This window comes from Dromiciops gliroides, chromosome 1, assembly GCF_019393635.1.
Source record: "Dromiciops gliroides isolate mDroGli1 chromosome 1, mDroGli1.pri, whole genome shotgun sequence".
Lineage (NCBI taxonomy): Eukaryota > Metazoa > Chordata > Mammalia > Microbiotheria > Microbiotheriidae > Dromiciops > Dromiciops gliroides.
Genome location: NC_057861.1, coordinates 386805255 through 386821899, shown reverse-complemented (window position 1 = coordinate 386821899; position 16645 = coordinate 386805255). Strand labels below are relative to the sequence as shown.

The following is a 16645-nucleotide window of genomic DNA, read 5'->3' as shown; positions in this document are numbered from 1 at the left end:
CACCTAGCTGCCCCAAAAGTATTCTTGATAAACCTCAAAGAATAAGATTCATTCCACCCAACAGTTTTTTACTGTTTCATTTCTATTGAGTGATGCCACCATCACGCAAAACAGAACCTTAATGAGGAAACTTCCCACCCCCTCCCACTACCATTGAGGCAGCTAACTGGAGTAGTGGATAAAATGAAGTCAGGGAGACCTGAGTTTAAATATGGCCTCAGACACTGTGTGGCCTCAGATAAGTCATTGAATCTTAGTTTGCCTCAGTCTCCTCATCTCACAGGGTTGTTGTGAGGATCAAATGAGATGATAATAAAATGCTTAGCACAGGGCCCAGCACATAGTAAGTGCCAGGTGAATCTTAGCTATAATTATTGTTGTTCATTCCTTTCCTAGGACATTATCCTCTTTGTAATGATCTTTCATATGTAAAATACTATTCTTACATAGATAAGTTTCTGCTGAACTAGGCAAAAGACAGGAGAAATGGACTTCAGTCTAACCCAACAATAGCTAAATGCCATGGAATGAAGTTGGTGGAATAAAGAGGCCAGTACCTCCAAGAGACAACAAAAGACAGTCAGAGATTAAGTTGATGGAGTGAGGGGTGGTGACATGGGACCCAGGTTAGATTTAAGGTCTGGGAAACAGATCTAGAAAAGTAGCAGGATTGTAGGAATTAATAAGAGCTGTCTTCTTCCTCAGGGATCTGCTGCAGAAAGGCTTTGTCTTAGATTTGGGATGGAAGCAGAGTGGAAACATGAAAAGAATACAGGCTTCTCCAATCACGAAGAGGAAGAGGTTCTGGAAATATGCTAGCCTTGGCTAATTGGACAGAAGTATTCAGAACTTGGCTTGGGGGGCAGACATAATGTCACTGGTACATGGAATTATAGATGAGGAAACCCATGTACCTTATAGGCAGAGTTGTAAACTTAAGGGTCTCAAAGAGCTGCCTGAGGCATAAGGAGGTTAAATTACTTGCCTAGGGACACACAGTCTATACATGTGATCAGCAGGATTTGAACCCAGGTCTTCCTGACTCTAAGGCCAGCTCTCTATCCATTATACCCTACTGCTTCTCTGAACTAAAAGACCTCTAAGTAAGACTCAGATCCCAACCTGAATCATTCATTTTGCCCATAATGCCCTCATAAATCCTCAGACTTGTAGTGAAGCAGCTTCTAGACTCTTGAAATGGCTGACCTCAGAGTGAGCTGGCATAGGGACAAGTGAGCCATAAGAAGGAAAGGTTACATCCACTAGACCAAACCCCCCAGGAATGACCCCCAGGTCCTTCAATTGTGGCACTGGAATGAGCATCAAAAGCAGGGGGGTCTGTAAGTGTTCAATTATTTTTCAGGCATGTCAACATTTTGTGATCCCATTTGGGGTTTTCTTGGCAAAGAAACTGAGTGGTTTACCATTTCCTTCTCCAGTTCATTTTACAGATGAGGAAACTGAGGCAAACATGGTTAAGTGACTTGCCCAGAGTTACACAGATAATAAGTGTCTGAGGCCAGATTTGAGCTCAGTAAGATGAGTCTTCCTGACTCCCAGCCCGACAATTCTATCCGCTGTGCCACCTTGTTGTTTGCCATCGAGGCAGCATAGGTTTCAACAAATCCCCAAATGGTGAAGTTTACAACTATTTCCCCATTACAAGGCAGTGTATATTTGTGAAAGCATCACCTAGATTCCTTACCTTTTCCAATCCAGTTGAATCATCCTCCACATCTTTTGGCAGTAAAATGAGCATGCTCAGGTGCTTATTTTGAAAGGGAAGTTCTATGATCTTGCAGTTTATATCTTTGATGTTGCCCATACAAAATGTAGCTTCTATATTCATCATCTGCACTGGTTTGGTGTCTGTCTGTAAAACATAAGAGACATGTAGATATCTACCACAATCATCTGGATAATCAGGAAAGACAGCATGTGTGAACAGCTTAATTGATTTGCCTTTATTAGAAGCACAGCAGGCTGAAAAACAACATCTAATCTCTCTACCTACTTCCAAATAAGACTGCGTCACCAAAGCTCCATAGAACATTTAGAGCCTCACTTGGTAAAGCATTCCAGGCTTTCACAATAACCCATGCATGTCTAGGCAGAGACACTGTTAACCAGTCTTCAAAGCATTCATATCTTAACAAATAAAGTAAGTCCTGCTGTGTCAGAACCTGAAGTCACCTTAGAAATCACCTAGCCATGGGATTTTTAGCCTTTTTTGTGCCATGGACACCTTTGGCCAGCTAGTAAAGCCTATGGTGGGTGCCCTTCTCAAAATATTGGTTTTTAATTGCATAAAATAAAATACATAGGAAACTAATTATAATGAAATCATTTATAAATGTTTTTTTTTTTTTAAAAAGCAAGTTCACAGATCACAATTTAGTAACCCCTGGTCTAGTTCAAATTTCATTTTTACACACCCAGAAACTGAAGTCCATGGAGATTATATGACTTCTCTGAGATCACACAGTCCAATGCTTTCAGGGCTAAGATTAAAATCCCTGACTTTTGGGGGGCAGCTAGGTGGTACAGTGGATAAAGCACTGGCCCTGGATCAGGAGGACCTGAGTTCAAATCTGGCCTCAGACGCTTGACACTTACTAGCTGTGTGACCCTGGGCAAGTCACTTAACCCCAATTGCCTAGAAAGAAAGAAAGAAAGAAAGAAAGAAAGAAAGAAAGAAAGAAAGAAAGAAAGAAAGAAAGAAAGAAAGAAGGAAAGAAAGAAAGAAAGAAAGAAAGATCCTTGGCTCTTGACTTCTAAACCAGTTACTACTCTTTCTTTCCATTAATCCCATGCCTCCTTCTCTTTCATAATTCCTGCTAATCCAATGCTAATAATAATGAAAAATTACATGTCCTTTTTAATATTTTTAATACTATTTTATTTAATACTATTTTAATACTATTGTGCAATAGAATGTCCATGTAAAGTAGAATAGGTTGACTCTAAACCTACTGATTGTATTCCTAGAACCCACAGAATGGGTTGACCCTGGACAACAATGTCAGTAGCAAGCTTATGTTTGCCCATCTGCTTCCTTTTTTTTTTTTTTAAGTGTTCCTCTCTATGGTCCCTTTGCCACATGGTATAGTAGAAAAGAATATCAGATTAGGAACCAAAAGCTCTAGATTCTAGTCTCAACACTGCCATTAGCTCCTCAACCACATCTATAACTTGGGTGAATCACTTAAACTTCTATGGACCTGGGGTCAGCTAGATGGCGCAGTGGATAAAGCACTGGCCCTGGATTCAGGAGGACCTGAGTTCAAATCCAACCTCAGACACTTGACACTTATTAGCTGTGTGACTTGGGGCAAGTCACTTAACCCTCATTGCCCCACATTAAAAACAAACAAACAAACTTCTATGGACATCACTTTTCTTCCTCAGCAAAATATAGATTAAATAGTCTCTAAGGCACCTTCCAACTCCCATACCCTTTGATTTGTAGAAAATATACACACACACCATCAAAAATCATCTTTGTTTCCTTCTCTTGTTAATCTATGATCATTTAATTTATACTGTGGAATAAAGAATTGACAGTTCAGTGATCACCCTTTCCATGGAGGCATTGTTGAAATTTTTTGGTAAAAAATTCAATGGCCATATTAAGTTTATGGGAAAATATTCATGGGAAATCTTCTAGTCACTGGAAAGCAGTCAATCACCTCCTTTATTTTTCTTATGTGACCAGAAACCTCTAGAGTCGGGATGGGTAAAGTACATGACCAGGTTCTTCCCCTAGATTTACTACACTTAAAATGGGTCAGGGATTAGACTCCAGTTTTAAAATCTCTAACCAGTTAAATAATTGACAGTCCCTAAATTTAGATCAAATTGTGGTTTCCCAAATGCTTCTTTTATTTCATATGTCAGAACTGAATTTGGGTCACCTATGTAGGAATAGCCTGATGTACTAAACTTCTCATGAATAGCTTCAGAAATTTAGGGCAAGCCTTGAAGGAGATGGCATAAGATGTGAGAAAAGCTTTAATAATGTGGCTCAAAAGTGCAAGGACTGACAGAAATCCAAGCCATCACAGGAAAGTAATAGCTTCGGCTGTCCTCAGGAAGAAAGCAGCACCAAAGCCTTGCAATGACATTTTATTGCCCTATTAGGGGAAACAGAGAAAGATCGCTGACATTCTAGTTCCTTATTAATCCTGTTCGCAGAGTCAGGGTATCAGGCCTGGGACCAGTTTGAACAAGCTTTAAAATTTAATAAATGAGAAAGCTGGAGTGCTAAGGTTTTCCCCCATCTCAAAGGGTATTCGTTCATATTTTTGACAATTCAAAACTGGAAAGCCCATGGAGATTTCAGGGGGAAAAAGTCAAGGATGCTTTGACCTCCCTCTCTTCCATCCCTCCTCTCCCCCCCCCCCATTATCACAATCGAATGACAATTTTGACTGGCACTAAATCCTGTTAAGGGGCACCATTTAGTGGCAGGGTCAAAACTTCATGTAAAAAATTAAAAGATTTATAGCATTTTTTGAAGAGTTTTTCCAGTAATCTCCTTAGATAAGAGGACCAATAGCCAGCATGATGCGAATCCAACACCATGCAGGAGTGGCTACCCACTGCTAAGAACTTGCTTCACTGGTAATCTGGCTAGTGCCAATGTGTTCTACAGATAGATTCTGGCAGGTCTTTATAGAGTTCTTAGGGATTGCATAGTCCAGTGCCTTTATTTTCAGAAGAGAATGCTGCAACCCAGAGAAATCAAGTGACTTTGGCAAATCATTTGTCTGTCTGCCTTAGTTTCCTCAATTATAGAATGGTGATCATGATATAACACCTACTTCTAACCTGTGAAGATCAAATGAGATAGTATGTTTATCATAGTTCCTGGCATATAGTTGGTGCTTAATAACTGTTTCCTTACTTCCTTTTGAACCCAGAACTCCTGACTCATACTCCAGTGCTCTTTTCCCCTGTACTTTGCTGACTTTTGAGTCACTACTATACCCTCCTAACTCACAACAAGATCTGTATAAAGTTCAATACCCTCTCATTTCAGAATGAAAGGAAACAGTGAAAAAATAATTTACAAGACATTTTGGAAACTGAGTGATTCGTTTGTAAAGGCTTAGAATAAGTTGGGGGATTTCCCCCTTCTGGTACATCAGGCCCCTCATCTTAGCGAAAGAGGGGACAGGTATTCTCTCCTATTGTCAGTACCACTGATGTGAAGTATTACTATAGTGATTTCACAGGAGAGGAAACAGAGAAAGTAAAATGATTTTCCTAAGTTTACTCTCTGAGATGTTCCTTGTATTTTGCGCTTTAATTTCAAATCTGCTCCTTAGCCTCAGACACACACTTACCTCTCATCAAAAGTAGAAATGTCAGTATGCTTTTTAATGTATTTTTTTTTAATGTAACCCAAGCCTCAGAGCCCATTGATGTGGGACTTTTTCCTTATCATGCCCCATGCTTGTGTGAAGGGCAGGGTGGAGTTGGCAAGATCAAGATAGAGGAGAGATTTGGTCTCTTTGAGTTCTTCTAGCTTACAGTATGGACATAAAAGATGTACAGGATTTCAACCTCTCTTTATGATCATGAAGAGAGAAAGACTCCAAGAAGAAACTGACATAAGAAGACTTAACAGCCTCCATTATGACCCTACTCACAGTTTGCTGCTCTAGAGACTTCATGGAATTTCCCCTGAAGTGAAACTGGGCGCTCTCTCTCTCGGTTGAGTTGAGCTACCTTACTCCCCAAACTCATTTACCCTGTATATTATCTGAGATTATATATATATATATATATATATATATATATATATATATATATATATATATATACATACACATACATACATATATATATGTATGTGTATATAAGTGTATGTGTGTATATAGGTATGTATATATCTGTATATATATACACATGCATGTATACATGCATACACATACAAATATGCATGTGCATTGTGTATGTAATTCTCCTATGTATACTTTCTCTGATTTCTGTTTTGCTACTAACTTGGATAAATGGATTTATTTGCTATTTGTTATGCATTTTCATTGTAGACCAAGCATTTGATGGGAAGGGAGTCAAAAATATAAAGCTTGGAATCATCCTTTATCCTTTTAGATATAGCAATCAAGAGTTTAGATTGAACTTACAAATTACATCCCCTAGACTAATAATATTTAAGGGAGATGATAGATATAATTCTAGCCCAGTACTCCTTCTCTCTGAGGAAACTGGAGTGATGTACAGTCTCTAGATCCAATCTCCTGCTTTCTCTCCTGGCAGAAATTAGAAACTCCGTTGGAGAAAGGTGTAGGGAGGAGAAGTTATATATAACTACTCTAGCCTTACATGACACCTATATTTATATTTACCAAATGGTTCAGGCATTTTACAAACCAAAATATGACTACTCCTGTTTCACAGATAAAGAAAGTCACTCAGAACGTGAGTGGCTGACTGGAGGGACACCCAAAGGTGAGGCTTGAAATATAGGAACACCAGCAGTTTATTATGACCTGCAGAATTATTTTTTTTTACTTTTTTAGGCCCAAGTAATTTGGGTCCTTTTCTAAGGGGCAATAACTGTATGGGACCTCCCGCTCTGAAATATAAATCTTATAAAATCTCCCCCAGTTCAGCCTTTGATAATCAACACATGACTCTTAGGACACCTGGAACACATACCTTGTTGATTCTAAAAGGACATTCTTTTGTTTCAGATTCAGGAAATTTCTTCATCCATTTTCCTATGAAATAGGCCGCATTCACCACAAGGATTTTGGTTTGATCATTCACACTATCCTCAGTCAAGATGTTCTCAAAATGTCCTGAAAAGGTATTTTTTTAAATCCACACAAATTTCATAAAATGAATTTTCCAAATTTGACACCTATTATTTACCTACAGGTAGAATAGAAACAGGAAGTAAGGTCATTCAACACCTCTAACTTGTTCCTCAGACAACCTTGGGTAGGATGTCCATGACTACTTTGGTAGGGAAAGGAAGAGGAAGCACATAATATGCTCACAAATTTCCCAGCTAGCTAACTGGCTGAGAAAACGTCTTTGGGGAAGGGAGAGGGGTATGGCAGGGAGTCCTTGCTTACATATTAGTATAGCAGCACGCATCTCTCCTAGTCAGGGCTAGTCAGGGAAGCAGAGGCCATAGGATATAAACAATGCCATGTACAGAACGACTGTATATGGGAAGAACTTGAGTGGGGAGCTAGGAGACCTGGGCTTGAGTCATACTTCCGACTCTGACCCTCTGTGTGGCTTTTGAGCAAATAACTTCCTTCTCAGGTCCTCATTTTTTTTTTCTCATTTCAAATGAAAGATCTGGACTAGATAATGTCTCAGGTTACTTCAAGCTCTGAAATTTCGTGATTTCTATGGTTCACATACAACATGGAATGCTAAAGCTCAGAGTGAACTGAGGCTGGCAAAGAAAGCCAAAACAATAAAATTTGTTAGGGGAAGAGGTGGGAGAGGTTGCTTTTTGAGTTAAATTAGAAGATTACAGGGTATATGGGGAGATAAAAGTAAATGACATGAAGAAAGCAAAATTACAAAAATGTTATTTTGCTTCTCTTTTCTCTGTGAAAGTGAATATCATTAGACTGAAACAGAGAGAACAGTGATTAATACAGATGACCACTTGTCTGGTAAGTTATAGTGGAAATACATTTCACATATGGTTTGGATTAAAAGGCTACTGTGGTATCTTCCAACTCTCAAATTCTTTGATTCTGTGATATGTCATTCTGAGTTGAAATACAGATGAATAATCAATTCAAGTTAGCATATCCAGACAAATGGAATCCTAAAGTATTTTTGTGAATGCTGAGGCAAAGGTCTTCAAAAGATCTTGAAGGAGGGGAGAGGTATGACATAACGAAAGAGGAAAATTTTCCCGATGTTTTTTTCATCAAAATAAAAGGGGGAGGGAAATAGAGCATACACACAGGCTAATGAGCTTGAGCTAGCAAATTTCTAGATTGTATCCTAAGAAAGAATGACTAGTAAACATCTAGGGAAAAAAAGGGGGTGATCACAAGAAGTCAACATGGTTCCATCCAGACTAGTCTCATTTCTGCTTTTGACATGGGTTTTTTAAATTTATAATTGAAAGAAATACTAAATTTTATTTAGAGGTTAGTAAAAATAAGTGTGTAGGGAGCAGCTAGGTGACACAGTAGATAGAGCACCAGCCCTGGAGTCAGAAAGACCTGAATCCAAATCCAACCTCAGACACTTGACACTAGCTGTGTGACCTTGGGCAAGTCACTTAACACCAATTGCCTCAACCCCCCGCCAAAAAAAAAAACAAGGAAAAATAAGTGTGTAAATATTTTCCCTCTAAGTTTATTTCCCCTGAAATCTACCATGAATCCATTGGAGGCTCATGGATTTCAGGTTAAGAATTCCTGCCTAAAAAGAAATAAAGAGGGGCAGCTAGGTGGCGCAGTGGATAGAGCACCAGCCCTGGAGTCAGGAGTACCTGAGTTCAAATCTGGCCTCAGACACTTAACACTTACTAGCTGTGTGACCCTGGGCAAGTCACTTAACCCCAATTGCCTCACTAAAAAAAAAAAGAAATTTTAAAAAAAAGAAATAAAGAAAAAGCACAGTGGAGATGGGGAAAAATATTGTGTGACAGATCGGTAAATCACAAAATCACACTTGTGAAGGAGTTGGCATAATAGACCTCTGCCTGTGAGATTTGATTTGAGAACTCCCCCCTTGTCTAAAAGAACCTCTCATCATCTCAAATTCTATAATCCTTGAAATGCTCATCATTAGAATTACTTCCCTGGGTTAAAGATTTGTCTCCAAAAGGTTCCCATTAAAATACAAATTTGCTGCCTGGGAAGAGAAACCTATAATCATATCATTTTTAGATTGATTTAGAGATATGCCTGGGGAAACAGAACACTGAAGCTCTGTTGAACACAAGATTAAGAAGTTTTTGAGGGAGACAAAAGAGGGGGACATATTTGGGTAAAGAAACAGGAAGAAAGATGGAAAACCTGCATATTACAAAGGAGAGCTGGATAGGCCCCTGAAGAGGAGCCTTCGTTAGATTATAAAGATGTACCAATAGATTGTAACAATACATCAGATCAGTAACAATACAAGAAGAGGCTTAAGGACTAAAGACATTGCAACTGCTTCATGATTCTGCCTAGATCTGGCCTTGAAGAAAACAATCTTTTTTTTTTTTCTCCTTTTCACTGAATTTTTTTATACAGAAGGTAAAAGAACTGAAATGGGATATATTATTTAATTATCTTAAATACATGAAAATAAAGAACACTGGCCCATAGAATCTGAATTCAAATAATGCCTCTTAAGTCTACTACCTTTGCAACCTTGGACAAATGGCTTAAAATTCTGAGGCCTCAGTTTATTCACGTGTAAAATGAGGCTAGTTGGCACAGTGGACAGAGTACTGGGCCTGGAGTCAGGAAGAACTAAGCTCAAATCCAGCCTCAGATACTTACTAACTGTATAACCCTGAACAACTCACTTCATTCTGTTTGCTTCAGTTTCCTCATCTGTAAAGTGAGCTAGAGAAGGGAATGGCAAACCACTCCAGTGTCTTCCCCAAGAAAACTGCAAATGGGGTCATGAAGAGTCAGATACAACTGAGGCAATTGAACAATAAAATGAGGTGGCTGGACGAGATGACCTCCAGGGTCTTTTCCAGCTGTAGATGCTATCATCCAAGGTAGACTTACTAACATATAGGCTTAAATAATGAGATCTAATCTAACTTCCTTCCTTTTTTTTTTTTTTTGGTGAGGCTATTGGGGTTAAGTGACTTCCCCAGGGTCACACAGCTAGTAAGTGTCAAGTGTCCGAGGCCAGATTTGAACTCAGGTCCTCCTGAATCCAGGGCCAGTCAGTGCTCTATCCACTGCACCACCTAGCTGCCCCAATTATAACTTCCTTCTTTTCTTTTCTTTTCTTTTTTTGAGAGCTGATCTAAAGGGGAAAAATAAAAATAGAAAAACTCTAATGTGAAAATGAAAGGAAAAATGCCAAGATACTGGGAAAGTCACCACATTAAGACTTTTTGGTTCTGCCTGAAGAAAGAGGCTTAGACTAAATACCAACTCAAAGTTTCTTCCAGGTATGTAATTATAATTGATCTGATATGTGTTGGCTTGGGGTGATAGAAGAAAAAGCAGAGTCTGGTCCCTGCTATAGCATTAGATTAAAAGATACTTGCCATCTGTAAGGTCATTAATTGATTTGTTGATCTGGCCTTTAGTTTCTTCCAGTTTATCCTTAAAATCAACTGTTTCCATTTCATTTGCATAGGGTCTTTTGGTGGCACTGAGAAATTCCTGAAAAATACAAGTTTTACAATGTAGATTCATTATACATTACTTAAAAGAGAAAATAAAGTCTTGACATACCACACACAACTGTATTTGTTCTATTACATTTTACAGAACTCTGTGAAAAACTTTCTTGGTCCAATGCCTCATTGTAGTATGGACATAGTTCTGAGTCCTTGGAAAATATGACAACAAAGCTTCTGTTGTAACAAATCCTAACAAACTGAGAAGATCGCAAGCACTAACTCAGCAATAGATAGTGCATTTGCTTTCTGATGACCAACCTAAACTGTGTTTGGAGAGACTCAACACCAGGAGATTGGGCCCCAGGCAATGAACTATTTGACCATAACAACTCATTGAACTGCCTAATAAGGAGTGAAGAGCTTGCAATCTACATTTGTGGAGAGAACACCCTAACCCATGAAAACACAAATATTTTGAAGTATTGAGAAATAGCCAGAACTATCTTTTCAAATGCTGTAACACTGTAAATTTTGAAGAAGAAAAGGAAGAGAATAAAGAAGAAGAGAAGCAGAAAAGGAGCAGGGAGAAGAAAGGGAAAAGATAGAAGGGAAGGAAGGGGAAGAAGGGAAGATGGTAAAGAAGAAAGAGGAGAAGATAGCAGATGAAGAAAAGAAGGAAAAAGAAAACATGGAGGCAAAAAGATGGAAGAGGAAGAGGGAAAGAAGATAAAAGAGAATGAGGAGGAGAAAGGAAAAGGAGGAAGGGAAGAAGAAAGAGAAGAAGGAGAAATGGAGGAGAAAAAGAGGCAAAAGAAAGAAGACTAGAGAGGTGGAAGGAAGAGTGGAAGAAGCAAAAGAAAAAAGAGGAAGAGGAGGAGAGGAAAAGATTGAGATGGAAATAGAGGAAAATTGATTCTTTATATATACAAGTCAATGGATTTTTCTGCATAGGAAACAGAATTACTACTGAGATATGCAAAAAGTACACAACCGGGGCAGCTAGGTGGTGCAGTGAATAGAGCGCTGGCCCTGGATTCAGGAGTACCTGAGTTCAAATCCGGCCTCAGACACTTGACACTAGCTGTGTGACCCTGGGCAAGTCACTTAATCCCCATTGCCCAGCAAAAACAAAAACAAAAACAAAAAAAAACCCACAACCAAAGCTAGCAATGGAAAGTAAATGGAAAAAAAAAAGTTCCATGATTTGGTTAAAATGATTCATAGGCTTCCAAGGTAGCAGTACAGTCCACCTATGACATAGATCACTCTCAATCCAAGCACTATCAAAAACCTTATGTGGTATTACATCATATATTACATCATTTGAAATTACCTGAGCCTTAAGAATAGGTCCCTTTCTTACCTGCTGCCAAAAGCAGTAAAATTATGGTAGGCTGTTTAGCTTAGTGGTTATCAAGTTTAGGATGTTTGAGTCCTACAGTGCTTTGGGGGGAGAGAACACGCTATAAGAGACTTGCTGAAATTCAGGACACTTTTCTGTCCTCAGAATTGATTTTCATTCAATCTAACATGACACAACTGAAGTTCATTTAAGATTGGACTAAACAGTGATATCGCTGGCTCCTGACTACTGAAATACATACTCTGAAGTAGCTGTTAATCACTGGTACTAAGAAAGGTTAAAAAACAAACAAAACAAACAAAAAAAAAACCACCGTGTGTAGTTAAAGTGAAGCAGAGAGGGGGCAACTAGGTGGCGTAGTGGATAGAGCACTGGCCCTGGAGTCAGTAGTACCTGAGTTCAAATCCTGCCTCAGACACTTAACACTTACTAGCTGTGTGACCCTGGGCAAGTCACTTAACCCCAATTACCTCACTTAAAAAAAAAAAAGTGAAGCAGAGAGATGAAGGGAATATCCAGATAGTTGAAGCAAAACACTACTGTGGAAGAGGTAGGCTTAGTTATCAACACTGATTAAATTAACCAGAATTTGTCTGCTTCTACAGCTTTTTTTGCCTGTGTAAATGTATCCTAGGAGTGAGAGCAGAATGGAATTACATTGGTAATAATATGTGAAAGACGAAAAAAGGATTTTCTACCTTGTCTGTTTCTTTTGTTAATTGAACCTAGACTCTTAGGGTTGACTTTTTAAAAAACAATTCACTAATGATGAGAAATTTTAATTGTTCCAATAAAAGCTTCCTCATAACACTGCTAAAATAAATTTAGGGGAAGGACTACATAGGGAAAATATTTTGTATAAATGTGGCACATAAAAATAGAGGGGAAGGAGCTTTTCTCTTCTGTCATATTAATATCATTGGTCGGTTGAAAGATTAGAGAGCATTAGGCCAGGCAGCAGTAGGTTTAACTGGTTGTTATGCCATCAATAGCTGGCCTAATGTTTATTGCAAGGTGGCACAGTGGATAGAGTACCAGGCCTGGAGCAGCAGCAGTTATTACCACATGCTCAGGCTTTTGTAGAGTGTCTCCCTAATAATTAATAATAATAATTAATTAATTACAATAATAATTAAGGACAGAATCAGCTAAGGTTCAGGTGACCCCAAATACCTGAGAAATCCCAAATGCCCCAGTGTGGCTACAACCCTGTGGACAGTTCTAAAAGTGTGAAAGGAAACATAAGCCAATGTTTTTTTAATTGTAAAGAATTATTTATTTATTTAGAATTTTCCCCAAGTTACATGTATATAAATTTTTTTTAAAGCAACTTACCATACATGGGTTTAGAGATTTATCTACATAGAGTCGTTTGATCAGCTTCAGAGAGTAGAAAGAACTAAGTTTGTTTACGTCAGAGGTCACTGTTTGAAACCCAAAAGGCACATCTTTGACATTTTCAAAGTGAAGGACCTGTGAACAAAGAGAGAAAGCTGCTTAATGGAAACCATTGATCTTTTCTGTCACTGTTGGACAGCTCCATTCAACCTTCATTTGTTAAGTGCTGGACAAGTTCAGTGTCCTGTGCTAGGCACTGGGTGGAGAATGTGCCCGAGGGAAGGGGCCAAGATGCAAATCACATGATCCACAGTCACTGACTTGACAAAACTGGTTAGTCTAATAGGGGAATATGGTGCATGCATAAATAATTATATCCCAGTCTCTTGGCTGTGGGCAGTGATAAGGTGCCAGGCTTGGAGTCAAGAAGACTTATCTTCCTGAGTTCAAATCTGGCCTCAGATACTTACTAACCAGTGACCCTGGGCAAGTCACTTAACCCTATTTGCCTCAGTTTCCTCATCTATAAAATGAGCTGGAGAAGAAAATGGCAAACCACTCCAGTGTCTTTGCCAAGAAAATCCCAAATGAGGTAAAAAAGAGTCAGATATGACTGAAAAATGAACAACATTTTCTTGGTTAGCTGTGTTAGGAATGGATTCTCTAATTTAATGCTCCTAATGTTAACACTGGAAAATTTTCAAATGTGATAAGTCTCAAGCTCCCTCAGAGAAAAAATTAGCATCATCAGTTGGAGAAATAATTCATGGAAATGGTAATATTTAATAATAACAAATGACAGTTATATAGCACTTAAGGCTTCCTAAGTACTTTACATAGATCATCTCACTTAGCCTTGAAAAAACTCTGTGACTTGGGCATGACGGGTTTTATTATGGCCATATTATCAGTGAGAAAACTGATGCTAAGAAAGGTTGCGACTTGCCTTGAGTCATACGGCTAGTAATAATCAGACCCAGGCTCTGTCTTAAGTCTGAGTCTATTATAGCACACTACAACACTCCTGGGAAATATTAACCCCCGACAGTCCATGTGATTTACACAAAGCCTCACACAGAGAAGGGGGCAGAGTCCAGGTTAGAAGGCAGAACAGGAGGAATGATAGACTGCCACCCCCAGCCCTTTCAGAAATACTCATTTTCCTTGAGGGAAAATGGACTTATTGTTAAGGTGCAACCAGGGTGATATTAATATAATAAGAATTTATTTCAGCCATTTTTCAGTCCTGTCTGACTCTTCATGACTGAATTTGAAATTTTCTTTGCAAAGATACTGGAGTGGTTTGCTATTTCCTTCTCCAGATAATTTTACGGATGAGGAACCAAGACAAACAAGGTTAAGTAACTTGCCCAGGATCATACATCTAGTGTCTGAAGCCATATTTGAACTCAGGAAGATGAATCTTCTTGACTCCAGGCCTGGCACTTTATCCACTGTGCCATCTAACTGCCTATAATTTATAATATAATATAATATGATATGATATAATACAATATAATATAACACAACACAACATAATATAATATGAATAGCTAACACTTATATAATACTTATTCTGTGCCAGGCACTTTACAATTTTTATTTCACTTGATCCTCACAACAACCCTGGAAGGTAGGTGCTATTGTTGTGCCCATCTTACAGATAAGGAAACTGAGGCAAACAGGGTAGGACACTTGCCCAGTGTCACACAGTAAATATCTGAGGTGGGATTTGAATTCAGGTTTCCCTGACTCCAGGCCCACTGCACCACCTCATTCCAACAATTATTATGTGAGTCTAGATCTCTCCTACTCCATTGCTAATTTTTCTTAAATAAACTGTACATGATCAAAAGAACTTGTTCCAACAGATCCATCACAGACATATTTGAAGTAGGTGATGTGGGGTAGAGAAAAGCACAATGGATTTGTGATCAGAAAACCCAAGTCTGAATCCTGGTTCTATAACTTACTACTCTGGGCAAGGCACTCAAAACTCTCTAGGCCTAGAGTTTCCTTATTTGTAAAAGGAGGGGGTTGTACAAAATGATTTCTAAGGTCCCATTCAGTGCTAAATCTATGACCCTTTCATTTTTTAAAAGCTCTTAAGGATCTCCCTTTTCCCCATTTGTTCTTGAGGGAAATGAACTTGGTGTGGAAATTGCACCTTGCCAGGCACTGTGCCAAGTGCTGTAGGTAGTAGTAGTAGTAATAGTAGAGGAGTAGTAGTAGTAGTAGTGGTAGTAGTAGTAGTAGTAGTAGTAGTGGTAGTGGTAGTGGTGGTGGTGGTGGTGGTAGTTGATCCTCCCAACAACCTTGGGAGGTAGGTGTTATTATAATCCCCATTTTAGAAATGAGGAAACTGAGGCAAACAGAAGTCAGTGTCTTGCCCAAAGTCATACAGCTAGTGAATTTCTGAGACCAGATTTGAACTCAGGTCTTCCTGATTCCAGGTCTGGAGCTCTCACTGTATCATCTCATTTCCACAGTTTGCCAACCCATGGTCTAAAGTAATGTTTACACATTCTTCATTATGTTGAAACATATAATAGATGATCCACACAATAGATTTTTTGTTGTTAAAGGTGAGAGTCTATCTTTAGGATATGGATGAAGTTTCCTTAGTTTCCAGTTTACTTGCAAAACATTTAGTACAGTTCCTGGAACACAGTAGGTGCTCTATAAATGCACATCTACAAGACAGTGTGATTTTTCAGAAAGCAGGCTTAAGGTGTCTTTTGGCAGGAGCCTCCACCTTCTTACTTGTAGCAACAAATACCAGGTTGCCTTACATTTTATTCCAAAAACAGATCCCCAGCTGAGTGTTATTATTAACCCAAAATGAAAACAACAGATAAGCAGTTGGCAGAGAGTAATAAACCTAGAGGAGATGAAATGGGTGGTGAGCCCAAGAATGCTGCTCTGAGCTATTCTAGAATTGGCCTGTACAGAAAAATGAACTTCCTAAATCATGTGCCCTGCCACCTCAAGACCAGTCCTTCAAGGCCCTCCATAATCTAAACTCCAGGCAGCCTTGTCTACCTTGAATGCATGCAATGTCGCGTCTGCAGCCACTCCTCAACTGCTTTGCAGACACACCCTATTGAATTCTACCTTCCTTTTCTTCTCCTAAGTGGCCTACATTCACTTATCACTTCTCACCAATATCTTTTGTGGAATCATACATTTAGAGCTGGAAAAGATATTGGAGGCTGTCTAATACAACAGATTTTTTTTTTTTTACAGATAGGGAAACCAAGGCTCAGAGATGTTAAAGTTTCTTGCACAAGGCCACACAAGTAGTAAATACCAAAGCTGAGATTTGACCTGAGGTTTCTCTGACTCCTTACCCAGAGTTTCTTTCACCACACATTGCTGCACAAATTCTGTCCATCTTTCAGGACCTGGCTCAGGTCCTATTTTCTCCATAAAGCCTTCTCCAATCTTTCCAGCCCTGGTGACCCCTCTTCCCTGAACTCTTACTGCATTTAATTTTAATGCTCCAGATTAGCAACTAAGAATTATCTGATTGTTTCATGTAGTTTTGTTTTTCAAAACGAAGGTCTGGTCTCATAAGCTTTCCATATCTCACACACTGCACAAGTCTAATGGCAGTGCATATAACAGAA

General features: G+C 38.9%; 1 protein-coding gene across 1 annotated transcript in view; it reads right to left on the bottom strand.

Moving 5' to 3' along the window:
• Positions 1–16645, bottom strand: part of SERPINB5 (serpin family B member 5) — a 40456-nt gene that overhangs the window by 2474 nt on the left and 21337 nt on the right. Inside the window, exons 3-6 of the mRNA XM_043977505.1 lie at positions 13014–13151; positions 10238–10355; positions 6688–6830; positions 1706–1873 (exon numbers count right to left, since the gene is read on the bottom strand). Of these exons, the coding sequence (XP_043833440.1) occupies positions 1706–1873; positions 6688–6830; positions 10238–10355; positions 13014–13151 (567 nt within the window). The remainder of the gene's footprint in view (positions 1–1705; positions 1874–6687; positions 6831–10237; positions 10356–13013; positions 13152–16645) is intronic.